This window comes from Salminus brasiliensis, chromosome 6, assembly GCF_030463535.1.
Source record: "Salminus brasiliensis chromosome 6, fSalBra1.hap2, whole genome shotgun sequence".
NCBI lineage: Eukaryota > Metazoa > Chordata > Actinopteri > Characiformes > Bryconidae > Salminus > Salminus brasiliensis.
Window position 1 is genome coordinate 39,574,392 of NC_132883.1, and position 22,013 is coordinate 39,596,404.

Here is a 22,013-nt window from a genome sequence, read left to right on the forward strand (position 1 = left end):
CTCTATGCCTTTTGTGTTGTTGCTGTTGTTTTCTTTTTTCAAGCTTAGCCACATTAGCATTTTCGAGCCTAGAATACCTTAAACAAGTTCTTGGATGGACTGGATTTTGCATGAGGGTTAGATGAGTTTAGCTTCCACATAGGAATACTCCGCTCTGAATGTTCCCTTCTTATGCTGGTATTCCCCGTGGAACTCCACTTCAGCCCTGCTCCCTGTAGAACTCCACTGGAAAAGCTGTGTCCCTTTGAAGACTGTGGTTTTTACAGCATCCACATCCCGGATCTGGGGAATCAAAAACAGACACGCTGTGGCTATCCACCAGAAACCCAAGCTTCAACTGCTAGTCATTATAAACATCAGTAATAACCATCCCATTAGTATTAGGTCATACTTATGCCTTCTTTTATATGCAGTGACTACATTTATGATCCTGTAATCCAGAAAAACACTGGGGAAGTATAAAAATAGTGTAATTAAACTACTATATTTGGGTTTTTCCAATGTGTCATTTAAAAAAAATGTCTAAGCACCATTTTCTGGCACCTGCCATTTATAAACAATTAAACCAGACAGGCTTTCCAACTTAAAATGCAACAAAACCTTAATTTGTGTGTTATTGGTGTATTTTTAATTTTTTACCACAAAATAGAATAGCTTATATCAGCAACACAAAAAAGGGTATTTACAGCCAAGGTACCATACTAAAGCTTAGAATTTCTGCTTTTTATTGATTTTGCCATTTTATCCTTATTTCGGTCGCAAAACACCTTGCCTGGAAAACCTTTATGAAAAAATATTTGTATGTATTACAATCTGAATTACAATCAAAAAAAAAAGATTTTTGGAAATTGGAAAAAAAGGGCTGGAGGAGCAAGAGGTAAATAAAATGTGTGCACTTTTCCAAAATGACATGGAGGAAATACATTTCTCCAACTGTTTCTCCTCAGAGGTTTAGTTGGAACACTGTGTAAAACTAACCCTGCAGTGTGGAGGCTGTAAATAAGCCTGGCTAGCTCTCATTGGGTGCAGTACTGCATCCTTGAAGAGGGAGATTCTGAATTCTGTAATACATACAGTGAATATGACTATATAATGCAGTGAATATGTTTTAGGCTGGTCAACAGCCATCTTACCAGAACGTATGTGGAGTCTGAAGAGGTCGTATTGAACACAGAAAGAACTCTGATGTTTATCCTTAGTGCAGGGGGTGCATCGATGAACACTCGACAAGACTGAGCACTGAAGGACGAGGACGACACATTTCTGACTGGATTCTCAATCAGACCAGATGAAGAGAACAGCTGGACATCACAATCTGGAGGATTAGAGTATTTAAAAAATACTAAATCAGAATTTGGTCGTTAATAAAGATTTCAATAGTGAAAAGGTGGCTAATTTGGTGTCCAAAGTAGCTTTGGAATGGAGCTATGAGGCTAAGTAGCTAATAAACAATGAAAACTATTACCTGACCAATCAGCATCAAGCAAATTGCTTTTGTAAATCATCACAATCTCGATTTATAAACTGCTGATGATGCAGCGTCAATGAACAGCTGAACAGGCTTGGAGGAGAACACTAATAACACTGACAGTTCTGTTACATTAGCTAACACGACTAGTATTGTACTGAAAGATGGGGGAGAGGATGGGTCATCCTACCATTTTATTGAGAGCAAAGCCAGTCACAAGACCAGGACTCCCAGCCACGACTGGCTGCATCATCTGAGAGATCACCAGGGAGCTGTTTTTAAGCTGTGGACAAACAGCTTTTTTTGGCACTATATGGACAAAAGTATTGGGACACCTGCTCATTCATTTTTTTGGGGTATTACAAAAAAAGGTTATCCTGCTTTTGTCTGAGTAACTGGCTCTACTGTCCAGAGAAGAAGGCTTTCTAATTGATTTTGGAGGAGCACTGCTGTGAGGATTTGACTGCATTCAGCAACAAGAGCACTGGCTAGGTCAGGATTTTGGATGATCACCACCCCCACCTCCACTCAACTCCACTACTAATCCCAAAAGTATTTAATGGCGCACCGTCCATCATTCCAGAGAACACAATTAGTAGCATGGTCTCAAATGGTTCATAAGTCCTATTCTGTTGGCGGTACTTCTCTACAGGCACTGGACAAGCTATGTGTGAGTGTGTTTGTGCATTTGCACATCTGTGTCAGCAATGGGTGCGACTTAAAGAAACTGAATGCATTAATTAAAAGGGGTATCCACAAACACTAATATAGTGGAGACAGTGCATTTCGGACCAACCTTCATGATGGCTCTTCTTTGGGTTCTTCTCGCTCCGATAGGACAGCACCACCCCGTTACCAGGGGTGATGCGGCTTTGGCGCACCAGAAGAACGTTGGAGCGGGATGTCACAGACTTTCCTGTCATCTTCTCACAGAAACGCCTCAGAGACAGCCTCTCATAAAGGGCAAGGTTCTCTCCTAAACACATACACACACATACAGGGCCACTTTTAAATGGACAAAGGGCCCGGCCTCACATATTCTAAAAGCTTAACCAGAGTGAGAGTCACTCACTGTGTCTGCAGTTAAGAGAACTGGACTCAATTTTGATTTGAATGACTTCATCAAGAGGACGGCCAATAGCGATGAAACACCTTCTCTCTGTAATGTTCCGTAGGTCGATGGTGTCCGTTTCCTGGAGGAAGAGTTGTCCGCAGATACCTGGCGTAGAATGACAGTAGATTATGCATAATTAGAGGGAATGTATTAATGTAAGCAAAGTAAAGTTTGGTTTGGTAGGGAATGCTCAGTAAAAGCTACATCAAAGATATCTGTCTAGGTTTCTTATAATGAACCAGCTCACAGCAATTTGGTTGAAAGAACTGTCATATTTTCTAATGCATAACTTCTATGATTCATTATCATTATGGAATTTGATGTACTGCATATTCAACAAATACTGACGGATCTTCAGTACACTGGTCAGTCAGACTGGCCAAACTGTTGGTGTCTTTTAACTCAAAGGTCAGCTATGCCATGCATGTTGCTACTGTCCTTCCACCTAACTGCTCTGTGTAGGCTGTGTAGGCTGTGTCGGTGGTGCTGTGGTGCTTCCGGGAGCAGGCACTGTAGGTAGAACATCAGAGGTCAATCTGCTGTTCGCAGTTTCTCTAGCAGGTGTAGGCTTGCTCCCCTTCCCCAGGTCCATTTTCCATGCTTTCTGCTTGCTACGGGACACCGGTGCCTGAGTGGGAGTGCTAATGAGCCCCTGGGTGGGGCTGAAGGGTGTGGAGCAATCAGAGCTAAAGCAGGCCTGGATAGTAATTGGTTTAGGCAGTTGGACGCAGAGAATGGGGGTAATGGGTAGAGGGCTGGACGGGCCAAGGCACGAGACCGTCCGTGACTGGATCCCATAACCACAAGAGACGGAACACTACAGGGGAGAGAGAGAGAGAGAGAGAGAGAGAGAGTTTCCAAAACACACTTAAAGCAATATTTTGCACAATGTCTTGAGTTTGCTTCTGCAGCATTGCAATGGAACCACAAGGCTAATGTAGCTAAATTCAGGCTTTAAGACGACTACTACTAGTTTACTACTACTTTTGAGGGAGTTTATTCCTTTAGTTATGGACAATTCCTAACTGCTAACTAAGTTAGCTAGCTTCCAACTAGGAAGCTAAAATGGTAAAGATTAGCTTGCTCTTCATCCACAGCACCATTTCAGACTACAGCCAACTCACTGGACAGCTCACAGCTTTCAGAGGGTAATGCCAACTACCAGTTTTGTTACCTGATCTAACAGTTTGCTAGCTTCATGCTAAAAGCCTTAGAACACTGCTAGTGAAACGAAGCTTGTGAGGGTTGTGCGAAGTTGAACCCACCTTAATTAGCTTAGAAACTTGTATAATCCCTGTGGTTTCATTTTAGATGTTGTGTATGAGCACTCCAGTACTGCAGATGGCGCTATGACAATTTCAGATAATTTCCCTGACTACTGGAGAGGACTGCATGTGATAAAATGTCACCTTTTTAGCACAGACTAATCACATGCTTTGTAGCATGGCGTGTTCATGTGGTTCAAGCTTGTGTTTACGTCAATTTGTTTGCCCAAGCCAGGCAAAAGTTGTTCAACAGAGAGAGAGTCAAGCCAATTACGCTCTTGAGAGTTCATATGTAAAAGCAGCCACACCATTCCTTTTTTAGACTGCCCTAAAACAACATTGTTGGATACCTGAACACGCTTAAAGTAACGTCAGCTAACAGACCCTCACACTGGCTGGCATCCTACCCAGGCAGATCTTTAGGACTTTTGGCCTTAGATGGCTGTGGCCTCACCAGGGATCAAACTGCCCAAATCTCCCAAAGATAGGGCCAATGATTAAACCCAGCCTACTGTTCTGCACTTCACAGATAAATTACATTGCAAAACCATCAACTGAAATTCTGCAAAGTCATATGATGTGAAAAGTGGATTACACGGTCAGTCAACCTTTGAATTACCTCGCTCCACTCCTGCACGGCCCAGTGGAAGGAGCAGGCCTGGGGGAAGCAGGGTACTGAGAGTGGAGGCTTCTTCCCTGCCTCACACCTCTCCTCCTCCACCTCTGTCTCCGTCCCTCCATCAAACTGCACACACCAAACTCTTCTCAGTGCCATACCGAGACCGCAGGACACCGAACATGGACCTTGTTCCCCTGTCTGCCACCTGCATCACAAAATTCATAAATCAGACAAGTTTGCTACCTGACGTTTCTTTAACTGGAGCTTGCAAGGCCAATGTAGCTGAATAATATGGCTACTACTGTTCTGACACTGTTAAGCTCATTTCTACCCCATTTTGGAAGGCCAACTAACCCACCCCTGAGAGAGCAAGGCCTATTGTGCTCTCATGGACTCTGGCTCCTGATGGCAAGCAGAATGTCCCGGGATTCAAACCATTTTCTTTGCTCTATTTCTTTGCATTGGATGTGCTGTGTGTTATTATGTCCAACAATGACACAGGTTGTATATCTATACGGACTGTTCATGGTAGTTTACCTTGCTGGACAGGCCTCAGTGTTACACGCCACAACCTCTAGAGGTCTGGGGGCATCTAGGCAGGCAGAGTCCGCTAGCAACACCTCCATGGCTTCAGGGTTCTGCTGAGAGCAATACAGTACCCTCCTGGCTACACCACCTCCACACGACACACTGCACTCTCCTTGCATATACCGCCACCTTGTGGACACACATGAACATGATACAACATTGTCACTGATTCTACACCAGCTCTACAATCTCTACCCCAGGTACACTCACATAGCAGGGCATGGGGCCTGGGCACAAGGCTGTGTATACAGCTGAGGCTTGCTGAAGCGGTCACAGAGGAACTCTGGGACATCTAGCCGTGATTGATGATCCACACAGGAAAACCATATTTGTTGCGTGCCTGCACACACACACACACACACACACACACACACGTATACACACATACAGTAGACATTTCAATAGGACACAGAGCCATTATCCCACTCTACCTACTCCCATATTCAACCTGTGTCTTATATCCTGACAATTCCCCTGACATTCAGTTACAACATGAATGCTGTTATTTTTATTTATTCTTTCATTTTTTACCTCTTTTTAGGCCTCATCATTCAAACGGTCTGTTTTATTTTTGTGGTTCTAAATGTGCTGTTAGGATTCAGAGGTCATTTAATTGACCTATGTTCTAACTATCTGACCCCTCAATCAGGGAAATGAAGCACACCATGTTCAGAAAGCTGTTCTGAATGAAATGTGCAGAACAAACTGTTAAGATCAGCCTAAAAAATCTTTAGGGACTCTGAAGAATAAATCCCAGACAGTAATTAGAGCTTAAAAATAGAAAAAAGTGGCAGCAGCTGAAAGAATCACTGTTAAACTAGAACATACACGGTAGATATACGTTAACATCAGTTACTGTTAATATCACTTTCACAAGCTTTACATGTATGTGTTTAACCTCAGACTTCCAAAGCATGTTTAAGTTCACAAGCATTAGCTTAGCACTAACATAATATTAGAAACACCATATGGGTGCTAGTAAAAATTTGCATGATCATAGAAAGGTTTTCCATAGGTTTGGCACTGGTTTAACATTATCATCCTTGCATTTAGCCCATTTGTGGCAGCGAGCACACCCTAGTAACTACGGGCAGTGAAAACACACACCCAGAGAGGTGTCAGCCACTTTAGCACCTGAGGAGCAACTGGTGGTTAGGTGCCTTGCTCAAGGGCATCTCAGTTGTGAATGTTGGGGGAGGACTGGAGCTTCCTGCCGGTCCAAGTGACCAAACTGGCAGTCATCTGGTCCTAAGCCAGCTTCTCAAACTTTTAGCACATGACTCCTTCAACCTATATAGCATATAACTCAACATTTCTAAACAAAGATGAGCAAAAACATAGTGTCTTGCTCAAGAGCCAAAATGGTGAGGGCTTGTTTTTTCACTTCCTGAAAATTGAACTGGCAACCTTCTGGCACAAAGCCCGCTTTTCTAACCTTTAGGCCACAGCTGACCTCATTTACATATTATCGAAATCTTTTCAGAATACAGAAAAGGAAGAACTTCAACAAATGATTTTGAATTCAGTGTATTTGTATACCATTCCCACAGGTCTTAGTGCAATGGCCAATCACAGGACTCCACACATACACTGGAATCATTCTGGACCGAGGCATTAGAGGAAGCGACCCACTATGGTTCTAGTGGAGGATACAGCAGTACATTAGTACAATAGAGCACAGTACATTATTATATATACATATATACGAGTTCAGCTGTAGAAGTACCTTTTCCCAGCCAATAGGGCAGACGTCAACCACACAGGTCACATGTTCAGAGGGTTTAGGGAGTGGGCAGAGATTGTCGTCCACCTCTAAATCAGCTCCACGGTGGGATCGGACGCAAGACACCGCTCTGGGAGCCACACCTGGGCCACACACGGCCGAACACTCACCAGGCTCTGAGACTTGCCATCTGAAACACAGACACACGCACACACACAGAGTGTATGCATTTACTGTACATCAACACATGGATTGACATGGAAGGACATCTGGCTGCCTCTCTCAGCTGCTTGATTACGCAACCTAGAAGATGGAAAGTATGCAGCTTATTTTCAGAGAGAACACTCAGAGTGGTGAATATACAGTATCAGATACTCTGTTGGCTCAGCAATCGGGCCCTTACCTGGTGGGGCACAGGTGAGTGTTGCAGGTTTCAGTTGCTGGAGGTTTGATCTGAGAGCATTCAGAATCTGGCAGTGCCACCGTTTCTATTCCCTGCTTCTGTATGCAGGCTACAGAGCGCACCCGCTCCCCAGAACCACAGGGGGTGCTGCAAGGACCAAACTCACCTAGCACCCAGCTGCAAAAGAGTACAAGCACTTAACAGCCTATAAGTTCAAAACTTTGCAAATTTGCAAAAAGTTTGTATTGCATAAGAACACACTTATGTAAATTATTTTTGAATTTGTATGGGAATGTGTCGAGGTATCTACTGTATCTTTGTGGAACAGGTTGCAGACGTTCTTATGATGTCCAAAACCCCACATAACAACCTTTGTCATGTGTTAACATACTTTAACACATGGAGGAGACAAACCTCAGACATTTAGTGTGATTTGCTCTTGATTGTTGAAGTGATTGGTGAAGATCACCAAGACCAGGTTCAAAAAGCTCTCTGAGGCCTTCAGAAAGAAGGTTGTAGATGTTGATGAGCGTGGCTAGGAATAATTAGCCCGTCCAAGCAAGCTAAGGCCAAGAGCAGACCAGAAGATGCATCTCAACAATCCTAATATGCCATCACAGGACCTACAGGTAGCTTTTGCCACATGTGATGTCAAAATACAGCATCTTCTATCAAAAAGAGCCTGCACAGGTCTGATTTTCGCAAAACCTCAAAAAAAAAAAACATCAGGGCAAGATTGAAGGGTTCATTTGTCCAAAGCATATTGTTCCAGAGGTCCTGGTCTTAGTCCAGGTGTTCTCTGGACTAAGACCAGGTGAGCTGGCTGTACCTGGCAGGGCAGTCAGGTAAGTAGCAGGGCTGCAGAAGAGTTGGGCTTTGGGGCCTTGAGTCACAGAGCTGCTCCTCCAGATGTTCCTGGGTGTTCACGTCAACACACTCCTGTGTAACCCTCTGGATCCCTATGAACCAGAAAGCATTTGACGGTGCCATACTCCCATTTTAGAATTTTTGTTTTTATTATCATTACTTGATTGCTTTATTTTTACCTGTGCCACAGGAAACAGAACAGGGTGAGATGATGGTGGACCATTGGCCCTCAGTGACCTTCTCTGTGGCAACAGTATCACGAATGTAGTACTGATAGGTGATGTTTGGACTTGTGACATCTCCATATTCCTTTCCATATTTTCTATATACCTAACAAAACAAATGGCCAAACGCTTTGCATTCCTTGGGGCTGTAGTAAATAGCTACTATGTAGCAAAATATTCAGTGTTTCAGCCTTATGCGTGAGGACGTACCAGTGTTCAAGGGCTGGAGCACTCACCTGTATGTGGACTTTGTCTGTGATTGGTCCAGACAGAGTAAGCTCCTCTGTGTGGGGTAAATGGTCAGGTGTAAGGGAGAGGCGGTAGATCATACGGCTCTCCTCCAGAGGTGATGGGTGGGTGGTGTTTAATGCTATGTCTCCATGTCCGGCCACTATATATTCATCATTGACCAGGACCGCTACACACAAACGACAAACATACCACTGAAATGTTCCTTGTATTGCTTTGCACAAAAATGTAGGTTGTGGTGGCAGAACTAATAAAACCCTGGACTCACCCAAATGCGTAAAAACTGGCTTCCAGTTCATCACATGTACCTGCGAGGCATTCACTGGCAGAATAAGGAAAGTCACATACTCTGAAAAGCAAGACAGAGAGTGAAATTACACTATCAATAGGAAAGCATACTGTACACCAGAGAGTGCTATAATGAGCAGTACCTTGTGCTTCTCCACCTGTGTAGGAACCAGAGATAAGCTGGCAGGTGGAGCCACTGCCTCCACATACTCCACACACATCTTGCACTTTCCTAGAATGCAACACTCCATCACAGCCAAACTCCTGTAAAAACAATGAGGACATGTTAGAGGGGACTCCAACAGGCAACAGCTGGCTAGCTTAAACTACTCAAGATGGTTAAGCTGATTGGCCAGCTTGGCCCTTGACCAGCATAGTGTATGTTTTTGTTTAGGTTTGACCAAGACCAAGACCAGACCAAGCTAAACAACCAGCATGACCAAGCTTACCACTCTGGATAGCCAGCATGAACAGCAAGATCATGCTGGTTGACCAGCGTGACCAAAATCAAATGAAATAGAGAGAATGAAACTGTGCTGGTCAGAAGCTGGTGAACCAGCTAGCTTACCAACATAGAGCATGTTTTTGACTGGATGACCAGTTTTTCAATCTCCTTGACTAATCAACCAGTACGATCAAGCTTACCACTCTGGTCAACCAGCATGACCTCACTAATCGACCAGTATGACCAACATTACCAGGCTGGTCAACCAAGACTGACCAAGCTGGTCAACCAGCATTACCAAAATCAAATGAAACATACACTATGCTGGTCAGGAGCTGGTTAACCAGCTAGCTCACCAACATAGGGCATGTTTTTGTCTGGACGAACAGCTTTTCAACCACCTTGACCATAAGGGACCATCCATGAGCTGCATTATTCAGCTACACTTTATGCATGCTATTGTTGTCAGATTCTACCAGTGCTTTCATAAAGGCTTTTGGATGTAAAGGACTTTCCTCTTTTAAAGAGATAGGACTTGAAATAACTGCTCAGTGGTGCTGCCAATACAGCTGCTGAATTAACAGATTTTCTTAAATGGCATTTTCAGGCCAACTGATTTCCACTTGCATTCTTCACTGACCTTTCCGGCTTTACCATTTAACTTGATGTATAGGCTAATGCTGTTTTCTCCAATGACATTTCCATTACAAACAATAGGACTAATACTAAATGCTATCATTAGTGAGCATTATACAAATATTTAGGTGAAACTCTTTGCAGCACTCTCAATCAGATAAAGACTACTTGTCTGGTCTGTAGCATGGCCTCATATAACATACTGGCAGAGCTGACTAACATGCGGATCCACATGGCTATCAGCTCAGGCTTTCTCAAGATCAAGCATCTGGCATTACCTGGCACTTTCCACTAAGGCAGGTAGTAACCGAACCGGTAGGTACAGGGTCATCTGGTTCACATCGAGTCCCATCGATGAACTGAGACCCCCGACTCACCATGAACTCCTGCTCACGAGAGCGGCATACGAGCTTGCACTGAGTATCACCTGAATCGAAGACAGAGAAAGAGAGAAAGAGCAATAGATTGGAAAGAGGAAGTTGCAGATTGTTTTGTTATCTGTAGGAGATATTAGATAGTATTTGGTTGCTAGACTAATGGTGCTAGACTAACTGACCTGAGCTGAAACCAACCGCAGGCATCCAGGAGTAGACTGTGTCTGAATGTGGAGACACCAAGAGAGGCTGATGGTCTGTATCTGAGCACTGCTGGGCCATGAACTCAAACTGGGTACTCTTACATGGCTGAAAACAATGACAAAAGGCCGCTGGGTCATCAGATTACATCAGCCAAGTTAAACTTGGAGCACTGGTTGCATGTAAAACGAGCCGAAACTGGTATTGGACCAAACTGCTATTCGGTTTTTTCAATGAAAGCGAAACCCCTAAATGCAATAGACAGCATAGCATGCCTGTTGCACTGCTGCATTTGGATTAGCTGACCTATAGAGGCCTACTGTAAACATGCCCAGTGGAACTGTACCTGTCGATGACAAAGTTCAGCCTCTATGCTGTCTCCCTCACACTCTCTCCCTCCAAACGCTGGCCTGCAATCAAGCACCCAAAAGAAATATAAGTAATGCAGTCACATGGCCTATTTTCTATGGGCCCACACTTACAATAGCCCAAATAAAGGTACACAACAAGTGGTTAACACACACACACACACACACACACACATACCTGGGGTTGTTACACTCTCTCTTGCGGTACGTGACTCCCCCTCCACAGGTACGTGAGCAGGGGGAGAAGTCAGACCAAGACGACCAGGAGCCATGAACTACCATAGAAGAGCTCAGTTTGGATGGAGACACACAGCGGCCTTTCAGACACCACTGAGACAAGACATAAGGGTTACGCTTACAGTAAATGAACTCTTCGAGTGATATTTACACAACTTCTCCCTTACTTTAAATGCTGATCAGTTAAAAAAAAATGGTTCGGTGTCCTAAGTTTGCTTCTTTAGTTTTGGATTTGGAGCTACAAAGCTAGCTAATGCTGCTAACAGGTCATGTAAGCTTGACTGACACTTAGCATGATATAGTCAAAAACAGTCAAGGCTGTTTGAAAGCTTAAGTTTATATCTCCTTTTATAGATAATAGTCAAATAGCACGTCTGTTTGAGAGTAAAAGCGTGCAGTTTGTGCAGAACTGATGGGTTATAAGCTTGGCTTTAGCTAGTTAACTAGCTATAACTACATTAGTCTCAATTCCAGTGCAAAAAGCAAGACACTGATGCAATAAATTATAGCAAGTGAAGTCATATTTAATTTAGTCCATATATGTAATAGTTTTGTAATATTATGCCCACTTTTTCAATTATGTTAAATATAGTCGATCAGCCATATATTTTGTTGTCTGAAGTTTGCTTCTTTAGTTTTTGCTAATTTGAGCTACATGGCGAGACTGTGATTAGCATCACATAGTTACAGTCATAGCTGCTGGCCTAAAGCTTGAATTCACTAAATGTTTTTAATAGATAATAGTCAAATAATGTGAGAAATTAGCTACAGTGTATTTGAGAGTAAAAGTATGCTAAATGATGGGTTATAAGGTTTCATTACTTTAGCTACTAGCTAGTTAGCTAGCTACATTAGTCTCAATTCCAGTGCAAGAGGCAAGACACTACTGTGAAAAATGATAGCAAGTGAAGTCATCTTTAATTTAGTTATATATGTAATTTTTCAAATATTATGTTACGTAATACACAATCTTTTACTTTTGTTTAATGCAGTGGATAACTCATATTTAAGAAGTTTGCTTCTTTAGTTTTCTCCTTTGGAGCTACATAGCTAGCTAATTTAGCTAACAGGTAATATTACTTGACTGTTAGCATCACACAGCTAAAGAAATGTTGTTTCTCTTTTTAAAGATGACGGTCAAATAATGTGAGAAATTACATAAGCAAGTCTGTTTAAGAGTAAAGGTGTGTATTTGTGCTCACTGCTGGGTTATAGCTAAGCATCCATGACTTTAGCTAGTTAGTTAGCTAGACACAAGACACTACTGTGGAAAAAGTGAAATCGTTAATTTAGTCACTATATGTAATATTTTTTTAAAAATATAATGCCCACTTTTTATTTACTTTTGTTAAATGCAGTTTGCTTCTTTAGTTTTTTTTGTTTTTGCTTTTGTTTTAGAGCTACATAGCTAGCTAATGTAGCTAACAGGTAGCTAATATTATTGACTGCCAGTTAGCATCACATAGCTTAACACATTCAAAGCAGCTTAAAGCCTGAATTTTGTTTCTATTTTTAACGACGACAATCAAATAATGTGAGAAATTACATTAGCAAGTGTATTTCACAGTACAATCGTTCAGTTTGTGCTAACTGATCGGTTATTAGCTTCCATAAACTTAGCTAACTACTTAGCTAGCTACATTAGTCTCAACTCCAGTGCAAGAAGCAAGACACTACTGTGAAAAATGATAGCAAGTGAAGTCATCTTTAATTTAGTTATATATGTAATATTTTTGTAATATTATGTTACGTAATACACAATCTTTTACTTTTGTTTAATGCAGTGGATAACTCATATTTAAGAAGTTTGCTTCTTTGTTAACTAGCTAGCTACATTAATTTCAATTCCAGTGCAAGAGGCAAGACACTACTGTGGAAAAGTTAAATCATTCATTTAGTCACTAGCTATTATGTAATATTTGTTTTTAATATAATGCCCACTTTTTCACTTTTGTTAAATGCAGTTTGTTTCTTTAGTTTTTTTTGTTTTTGCTTTTGTTTTAGAGCTACATAGCTAGCTAATGTAGCTAACAGGTAGCTAATATTATTGACTGACAGTTAGCATCACATAGCTTAACACATTCAAAGCAGCTTAAAGCCTGAATTTTGTTTCTCTTTTTAACGACGACAATCAAATAATGTGAGAAATTACATTAGCAAGTGTATTTGACAGTACAGTCGTTCAGTTTGTGCTAACTGATCGGTTATTAGCTTCCATAACCTTAGCTAACTAGCTACTTAGCTAGCTAGCTACATTAGTCTCAACTCCAGTGCAAGAAGCAAGTCAAGAAATGTAATATTTTTTATATTATTGATTGCTGTAGGAATACTTCAGGATTATTGACTTCTTTAAGCATCTGTCTGAGGTGGTTTTGTCTACTTATTACTAGCAAATAACTTTGATCGTCAAAGGACAGTTATAATAGCAGACACAAATTCACTAAATAAAATTGTTTAAAACAAGTAATCCTACAAAAATCATAATGACATCATTTGCCAAAACAAAATGAAAATGTTATAAAGTTGATTCTTTGCCGGTTTTATCTACACAGTCTTCTACTGGTCTCGAACAAGCCACCTATTAAAACTAGCTGTGACTGGGGCGTTGGTACCTGGTTTGGACCACATTCAGTACCATCCAGCAGTGGCACGAGAAGTCGGGTACAGGAGCTGCGGTCACCAGGGATGATGTGGCAGGACAGAACTCGACATGTGGCCTAGAGACATCATTTATAAGGTCTATATGTAAAAATAAGCAGAAACTGGACAGGGTAATTTATCACGACTGCAGCAAAATTCTGCAAAACTGCAACCACTACTGATATCCAGCTGATTTGTAGATATTATATGAATCACATCATGATGCTCTCACCATGTCATTGCTATTGAAAGAGCAGGCAGTGGCTGTACTCCCGAAGGCAATGCGACATTGATCGTCCACCCCATAATACAGCCCGGGCCTCCATTGCTGTTGAGAACCTCCCAGCACCGGGACGTCCTTCACACACTCTGCCTTGCCTGCACTGCACAGCACAGCAGGTAGTATATATGCTATTTGTGATGTTTATTTACATATTTGTATGCAGTGTCATAGCATAGCCACATGTAACCACATATATTTTGATGCATAGGCTAAATTCAGAGTTTGTATATAAGTCCCATGACTGTTTTATTTACCAATCAGCCATAACATTAGTACCATGGAGTCCCCATGAATCTTAAATGATCTGCCGCTAACGTCTTGGTACCAGAAACCACAGGAGCCTTGTGGAGGCCATGCCTCAAATGTTCAGATCTGTTGTGGCGATGCAAGGGGGCCCTACTCAATATTAGGGAGGTGGTGTTAATGTTAAGGCTGATTGGTGTATATAGGGATGGTATATCACATGCATTAACACTATCAGTCAGCGTGTACCTGTAGAAGTTAAGGAGCTGGCTTCTGCTGCACTGGGACCAGGTGAGATCCACACTGTTGTAACCACCATCATATGCCATTATAAACCCACTACCACTGCATGTGTTACCAATGCTATCGTGGTTTATGCCAAAACTGGAAGAAAAATCAAACAGTTTCTCAGAAATGATCAAATAATTGGGTATTTCATAATATAACATTTAATGTGCAATTGTTGTGTGTATTTTCCTGAACTCATCACAGCTTAAAAGGAAATTATTAACAGAATTATTATAATTTCAGCATAATTCATTCATTAAGATGATGTGAGATGCAATATTGTAGGTGTTATGAAGAAAATTTGACTAACTTGTTTTTTTTTGATGGTGGTGATGATAAGAACCACAGGTTGTAATATTAAATATGCAAATATGCAAAGCTTATTTATTAATTAGCCATACTTCCCAGTAAACACACACACATAAACATACATCTCCTGAGTGTAATAATGTGTAATAATATTAATAGTAAAATAATGACATATACAAAAAATGCTTTCCTTAGGGACTATTGATTGATTGATTGATTGCTTTTCAGAACCGTTTTGTATAATAGCTTTCTGTTAAATAACATTTAGGGGTGTTAAATGCTTTGAACGTCTGGTTCCTCTCAACACCATTGTAAGCCAGTCTGGCTTGGTGAGTTTTTATCTTAGTCAAAATTTGAAGAAAATATCTGTGGATTTTTATTATTATTATTGTTGTTCACTAACTTAAATGCGATTGTAAAAAACAGTCTACATACAGTATAGAAGTGTCAAATTCATTCACTCCCTACTCCAGACTGTCCAAATACAAAGACTAAGCTGTTAAAATGGGTCGTTTTGAGGTCACTGTTTCTGTGATGTCACCAAAACACCCACAGTTCCACACATCCACCTACTCAATCTACAGCAGCTTGGCTCTGGTAGTTCACGCTATAGTTACATTTCTGCTTTTTAAACAAGAGGCAGCCAATCAGAACAGAGGCCATTTAAAGGTTAATGTCTATATTCATATTAATCTCATATCTTAAAGACACAGTAACAAAAACAACTTGTTTACTTGTAGGGAATAAAGAGTTGGGAGTTGGAAAGTGGTCATTCAAACCCCACCGAAATGTCATTAGTGGACCCCAGGGGAAAAAAAACAAGAAGTGCATCACAGGAAATGGGCTTTTTCAGTTTGCGCTCTGCTGAACTTTAGTTTAACTCAGGTCAGGTGGAGCTGTTTCTATATTTAGCTCAGCTCAAGATTTCTTTAACTTGATTTGTGTGGGCCGTCTCAACAACAGGCTAAACAACATACGCTACAGCTCTTCTCTTACCTGTGTCCAATCTCGTGTGCGATGGTGATGCCCAGGTCAAAGCCTGTATCTTCTGTAATGACACAATTCCATTGGCTAGAACAGACTCCGCCCAGCTGGGTCACGCCCCTCACCAGTTTATTCCCATTGGGCAGCACCAGGTCAAACCTTGTGTGAAATTGTAAGAAGAGATCCATTAAGATAAACAGTAAAGGTCTGATGAATTATTCTGATTTGGGTAGAAATGATCTGAATTCTTGATTAGTTGATTACTGTGTCTAAAACGTAAGGAATGCTGCCTCCTTAGACTTAAGATTCTGAGGCAGGAACACGCTCAGTCATGTCTGAATCTGGCCTCCTATTTTATTAAATAAAAATGCTAATGGATAATCATAACTATAAGCATAGCTATAATATCACTCATATGTAGCGGAGAGATGACTTTACCTTGGCAACAACAGGACGTATTTTTGCTTTTGTGATTCGGTTACAGAGATCTTCATCACTACACTGCCTTCTAAAACACTGACTTGCAAGAATGCATAGGCAGCAAGGTATCAAGTCAGCTACCTCCTGTTTCAGACACTTTGAGCCTTTAAGTTCTGTAAAGAAACATTATGCTGTTGTAAAGCTGGAGTGCTGTGTCTCGCCTCATGTATTGAGTGAGGAGATGTGAAGCGACTTGAGACTGCTAGCTAGCTAAAGCTGCCTACTTTAAACATATTAGCTGTTTGACACTTGTTTAGCTTTACAGCTACATTAAGGGCCCTATATTTAGCTTGATTTAGGTCGTGTCTGTGTGTCTTTGCTATTGTAACGGCGAGAAAAGTATGCAGTGGTGGCTTAGCGGTTAGAGCGCCAGGCTATCAATAACAGGGTTGTGGGTTCGATTTCACTGTTGGGCCCTTGAGCAAGGCCCTTTACCCTCTCTGCTCTGGGTGTGTGTGTACTCACTGCCCCTAGTTCACTAGTATGTGTGTGTTCACTACCACAGATGGGTTAAATGCGGAGGACACATTTTGCTGTACAGTGACAAATACGTGCACCTTTGCCTTGCGTAGTTCGAGATGGGCAAGAGGCATGTACTAAGTCCCTTAGTTAATCATGGGTGGGTTTTAGGCAATAAACCAATCAGCATGTGCCAAGGCGTGAAAATAGACAGGATTGGTGGAGTGCAAGATAGCAGTGAGCATCGTGATGTGCTTTGTGAAGGGTGCAAGATAGGGCCCTAACTGGGGCAGTGGTGGCTCAGCGGTTAGAGCGCCGGGATATCGATAACAGGGTTGTGGGTTCGATTCCCGGGCTCGGCAAGCTGCCACTGTTGGGCCCTTGAGCAAGGCCCTTTACCCTCTCTGCTCCCCGGGCGCTGGAGTTGGCTGCCCACCGCTCTGGGTGTGTACTCACTGCCCCTAACACGTGTGTGTGTGTGAGTGTGTTCACTACCAGATGGGTTAAATGCGGAGGACACATTTCGCTGTACAGTCCACACTGTACAGTGACGAATACGTGCACCTTTATCCTTTATCCTTTTTAACTGTCCTACATACTTTTGAAATTCATCAGCGTAAAGTAACCATGCACCTTGCAATGTAACCAAGGACAGATGAAGCTAATATTTCACTAAACAAGTTGCTAACTACTAAGATAATGCCAAGAAGCTTGTGGTAGACTCACTCGCACTAATGCTACGTGATATGAGTGACATGACTTATGACTAACATATGGCTGATTTAAGTAAGCTGGTTGTTAGACCAGATGTAACAAGCTAGGCTAATTAACTAGCTGGCTAGCTTACATATCTTGTGCACAGAAACATGTCTATCAGTACTCAGGAATACCCAAATGATCTAATATTAAATTACAGATGCTTTTGTAAAGTAACTTGTCAAGATATTTGACCTCTAATATTTTGCATGTTAGCTATATAGCTAACTAATGTCCTGTTACTTTTGCTGTCCAGTTTAGGTCTTTCAGGCAGTTCACATTTTGCAGCCTTTTAAATGAACACAATGCAACTGTATTCATCAACTGAACAAGCGATTTAGGTAGGGTGACCAGACGTCCACTTTTAAACACTTCTTTAAAAAACGTATTTTCAGATTCTCCTTCTCTCCACCATAACTGGTCTATAAATACCTGCATCTATAGAACCACTGGTCAAACTGCTTGAGTGTAATGCAATTACCTTGTATGTCCAAAACAGCAACTTGTAGAAAAACATTCTTATCTTTTAGTGGAAGTCAATGTAAAAATTGATTACTTGAATTTAATACTTGGATTTGGAGAATTACTTTTGGTCCATTTATCACAAACATCTACCACAGTATAAAGAACAATTCAGATTTGATTTATGTAAAAAAAAACAAGTTTTAGAATAGTAAAAAATACAAATCAGTCATAAAAACAAAGGGAACAAATATTCTGAAATGTTCAAATCAATAATCAGATCAATGTCACGCACAGATCAATCTAATAACCTCTCACACAGATCAGGAGGCCTGAAAAGCATCCAGTGAAACTGTGTACGTGTTCTTAAGCAGATGACTATTTATTTCTGTAGTTATTGCATGTTTTTCATGGATTTAAGTCCCTCCCACCCTCACACAAACAAATTGCTATAGTCCTACAATTAAGGCCTACCTAGAGCCCCACCGGCCACAACATCCTAATCATGGAGGGTGCCTGGGTGTCCTCAGTGCGCTCTTTTTTTTTAAACCAAAATATGATCACCCTAAATTTTAATTTAAAAAATTGGCTCTGTGTAATAAACATTTCTTAGCGCTTATTAATTCGGCCAATCGCACTCTATTACTCAGTAAAGGAACATACCTGGTGATATACAGGAGCAAGTCTGCATGCAGAGGGTCGGTATCATTGGATGGGTTGACCTTACGACCCCATTCACACACACTTCTTAGAGATGAGGTGATATTGTCAGAGATCTGAATCTCTGGCTGCAAATTAAGCAAATTTTGATGGTTGGTAAGGTTCTATACAGTGTGGCATAGTGAGAAATTTTGAGGTAGGCCTATATTTAGTAATAGTGAAAGTACCTCTCGCTCAGTGAGAATGATCATACGGACCAGGTGAACTCTCATGTTTGCACCCAGAGTGACGTCTCTTAACAACTCTGAGGCCTGCAGGAGAATATAGGCAAGGTTTCACAATGCACTGTATGTTCAAAAGTATCTGGACAGTTGCTCATCCAACATTCTTTTACTTATCAAGGGTATTAAAAAGGCATTTGGGAAGGCTGCACTCTAATTGTGGGAACATTGCTGTGAGGTTTTGATTATATTTAGCTATGAGAGGTCAGTGAGGTCAGGTACTAGTGTTGAAAGATTAGGTCTGGATCACAAATGCTGCTCCAGCTCATCCCAAAGGGACTGGATGGAGCACCATCATTTCAGAGAACCCAGTTTGCAATGCTGGAGTGCTTTATACCCCTCTGTGATTGGCTTTGCAGTCTTAAATGTGTGTGTGACTGCTCCATTAAACTACCGCCAATGCTTTTCACATGGACCCCCCTCCTTCTAAAGGGTGTCTACATACTTTTGAACATCTAGTGTATAGTAGCATTGCATGTTTGATATGTTCTACACCCCACACTCACGATGTTCAGGTTGGTGAGGATATATCTCTCAGTGTCCTGCTTGTGAACCTCATGGACGTCGTGACCGACCACCACCAGCAGCTCCAAATGACTCACTTCTGCCCCCAGAAATGACCTCTGTAGCCGACGATGACCTATAAAAGAAAGACAGAGAAGGTTTTCATATGCTGTGCAGAAAATTCCATTTTATCACTATGTGTAAATGGTCACTCACTCTGTGGCTGTATTGGATGTGTCTTCACAGGTGAGGGATGGGTCAGCATCAAATGTGGGACACCTTCATGTGGGCCCACACTGTTTCTTAAGTGGTCTGCATGTTTTCGGAGCAGTGGCTGTATAGATACCTTTCTCTTTCCTGACTGGAAAAGAAGTAGACCTTGCTGGAGGGAAGGAGAAACAACATAACATAACCATACAAATTGCGATTATACTATATATATATATATATATATATATGCAAAATACACAATCATGTTCAGTTGTAAATATAACATTAAACCGAACACAGCTCCTGTTTATTCTTTGAGATACGTGTTTTTAAAATGCGTATTCTTGTTTACACTACTGTTTTTTTTCTTGCAGCACTTTGTAATCTTTACTGTACTACATTTACTATTGTTTCTTTTACAACACTTATTATTGTTTATTCTACTCCTGTTTAGTCTTTTCAACACATATTATTCTTTGAATTGCTCCTGTTTTTTACAACAATTATTTTTCTTTACAGTACTCTTCATTATTCTTTACTGCACTTCTTCTTCTTTACAGTACTTTGTGTTTTCCTTTACAATGCTTGTTCTCCTTTACAATACTCCTGCTTGTTTTTTTTTACATATTCTTCTTTACACCACTCCTCTTTATACTTTACAACACATTTTCTTTTTTTACACCGCTTATTTTTCTTTTAATTTCTAATTTTGTTTACAATGCTTATTCATCTGCCACCACTCCTGTTTGTTTGTTTTTTACAGTTCTTATTGATCTTTACACTACACCATTTTGTTTATTTACAACACTTATTCTTCTTTATTTTACTCCTGTTTGTTCTTTACACCATTTCTTCTTCATGGAATTTCTCCTTTTCCTTTTACAACATTTATTTTCCTTTACACTACTCTGATTATTCTTTTAGCACTTCTTCTTTACGATACTCCTATTTGTTTGTTTACAGTACTTATTGTTCTTTACACCAAACCAGGCCACATTTCTTCTTCTTTACACTATTTTACTTTATTCTTTACCTCACTAATTTTTACAGTACTCCAGTTTTTTAACACCTATCCTTTTTTAAACACTTATTCTTCTTTGAATGACTCCTGTTTTCCTTTCCTATTCTTTACAACACTTCTTTTCCGTACTCTTTTTGTTCTTTACAGCATGTATTTTGCTTTACTTTCTTTTTAGGATATGTATTGTGCTTTCCCTTTTTTGCAATAACCATTATTCAGTTTAGATTTTATTATAAAACTCAACCAACACCAACACAGTCTAAAATATATAAAAAAATGCTAACAAGCAGAAGACAGAACAGTAAATATGCCTCACAAGCTTTCCATCGCACACAGAGAGAAGAGTTTGAGTGTTTTCTGGCTTCATCAGGTAAAGTCTCTCGCAGCATGTGTTTTCCCTCCTCTTCATTACACTGAGTGTTGAATTCACAGCAAACTCCAGGCTAGTGGGACAGGAAAGAGACCGGCCCTTTTTAAGCTGGCCCAGTTGGAACTGCTTCCCCTGGGCTTGAAATGAGCACTGCCAGGGCCTTCTGCTGGAGCAGTTTACCCACACTAGCTCCAGATTAGGCACTGAGGAGGAGAGCATTGCAGATGGCATCACAAAATGCACAGTATATAAATAACCTTTAATAATTCCTTAGTCAGCTTTACCTGAAGTCATTGAAATGGTGTCAGAGTAATAGAATAGATCCTGACGTTCCAGTGACTGTAAAAACTCCTTTTAAGGTAAAGCAGAATAGAATCAGACAATAATTGAACTTTAAATGGTTGAAAATGCAAAGTAATTTAACAAAATGTATATTTCCAAAATTTCTGGTTGGTTTTGTACATGCACTCTTAAAAATATTAAAAACATTAGGCTCCATGCAGAACCATGCTTGGATTGAGTCTAGTCATAAACCAAATGAATGCTAAGATAAGCCTTAATCTGGGCCAAGGAAACCACAATATATCCGTTTACTCACCTTTTCCACGGAAAACTCGGATGTCAACAGAACCGTGTTCACCAGGACTGAAGCTAGAATCAGCCGCACAAGCCCTGCCATGTTTGGCCAGACTTTGGGGCCAGCAGTGTAAGGTCCCTAATAGGGACTGTAACGGGGTCGCGCCGTTTTGGGTTACACTGATCTAAAATCACTCCTTCTGACTGAATCCTGGCCACGGCTAGCTGAGGCGGAATGTGCAAACTGGCCAGGGGTCACACAAAGTGATCTCAGAGAGACATTTTTGTTGACACAGTGGTTTGAGTAGGAGGGAGGAATAACAGCATGGAGAGATGTGGCTGGCTCTTAGCTGATAAGCGACGGTCAACTGATTGGCTGCTGATTTAGCTGGATAACTGGAAGAGGCAGATTTTCTCA

General features: G+C 41.1%; 1 protein-coding gene across 1 annotated transcript; it reads right to left on the bottom strand.

Moving 5' to 3' along the window:
* Window positions 1–9: 9 nt before the first annotated feature.
* Window positions 10–21,698, bottom strand: adamts13 (ADAM metallopeptidase with thrombospondin type 1 motif, 13). The gene is made up of 31 exons (XM_072682365.1): window positions 21,618–21,698; window positions 21,304–21,370; window positions 20,966–21,222; window positions 19,635–19,800; window positions 19,421–19,554; window positions 18,861–18,944; window positions 18,637–18,761; window positions 15,829–15,975; window positions 14,485–14,619; window positions 13,942–14,092; window positions 13,682–13,786; window positions 11,011–11,162; window positions 10,811–10,874; window positions 10,446–10,572; window positions 10,168–10,316; window positions 8,952–9,072; window positions 8,789–8,869; window positions 8,508–8,689; window positions 8,227–8,377; window positions 8,010–8,139; window positions 7,181–7,357; window positions 6,781–6,967; window positions 6,594–6,693; window positions 5,265–5,394; window positions 5,004–5,183; window positions 4,467–4,671; window positions 3,033–3,399; window positions 2,541–2,687; window positions 2,265–2,444; window positions 1,134–1,315; window positions 10–282 (listed from the first exon to the last, which is right to left on the bottom strand). Exons 1-31 carry the CDS (start codon window positions 21,696–21,698, stop codon window positions 118–120), a joined length of 4,629 nt encoding a protein of 1,542 aa, XP_072538466.1. The 3' UTR covers window positions 10–117.
* Window positions 21,699–22,013: the final 315 nt, after the last annotated feature.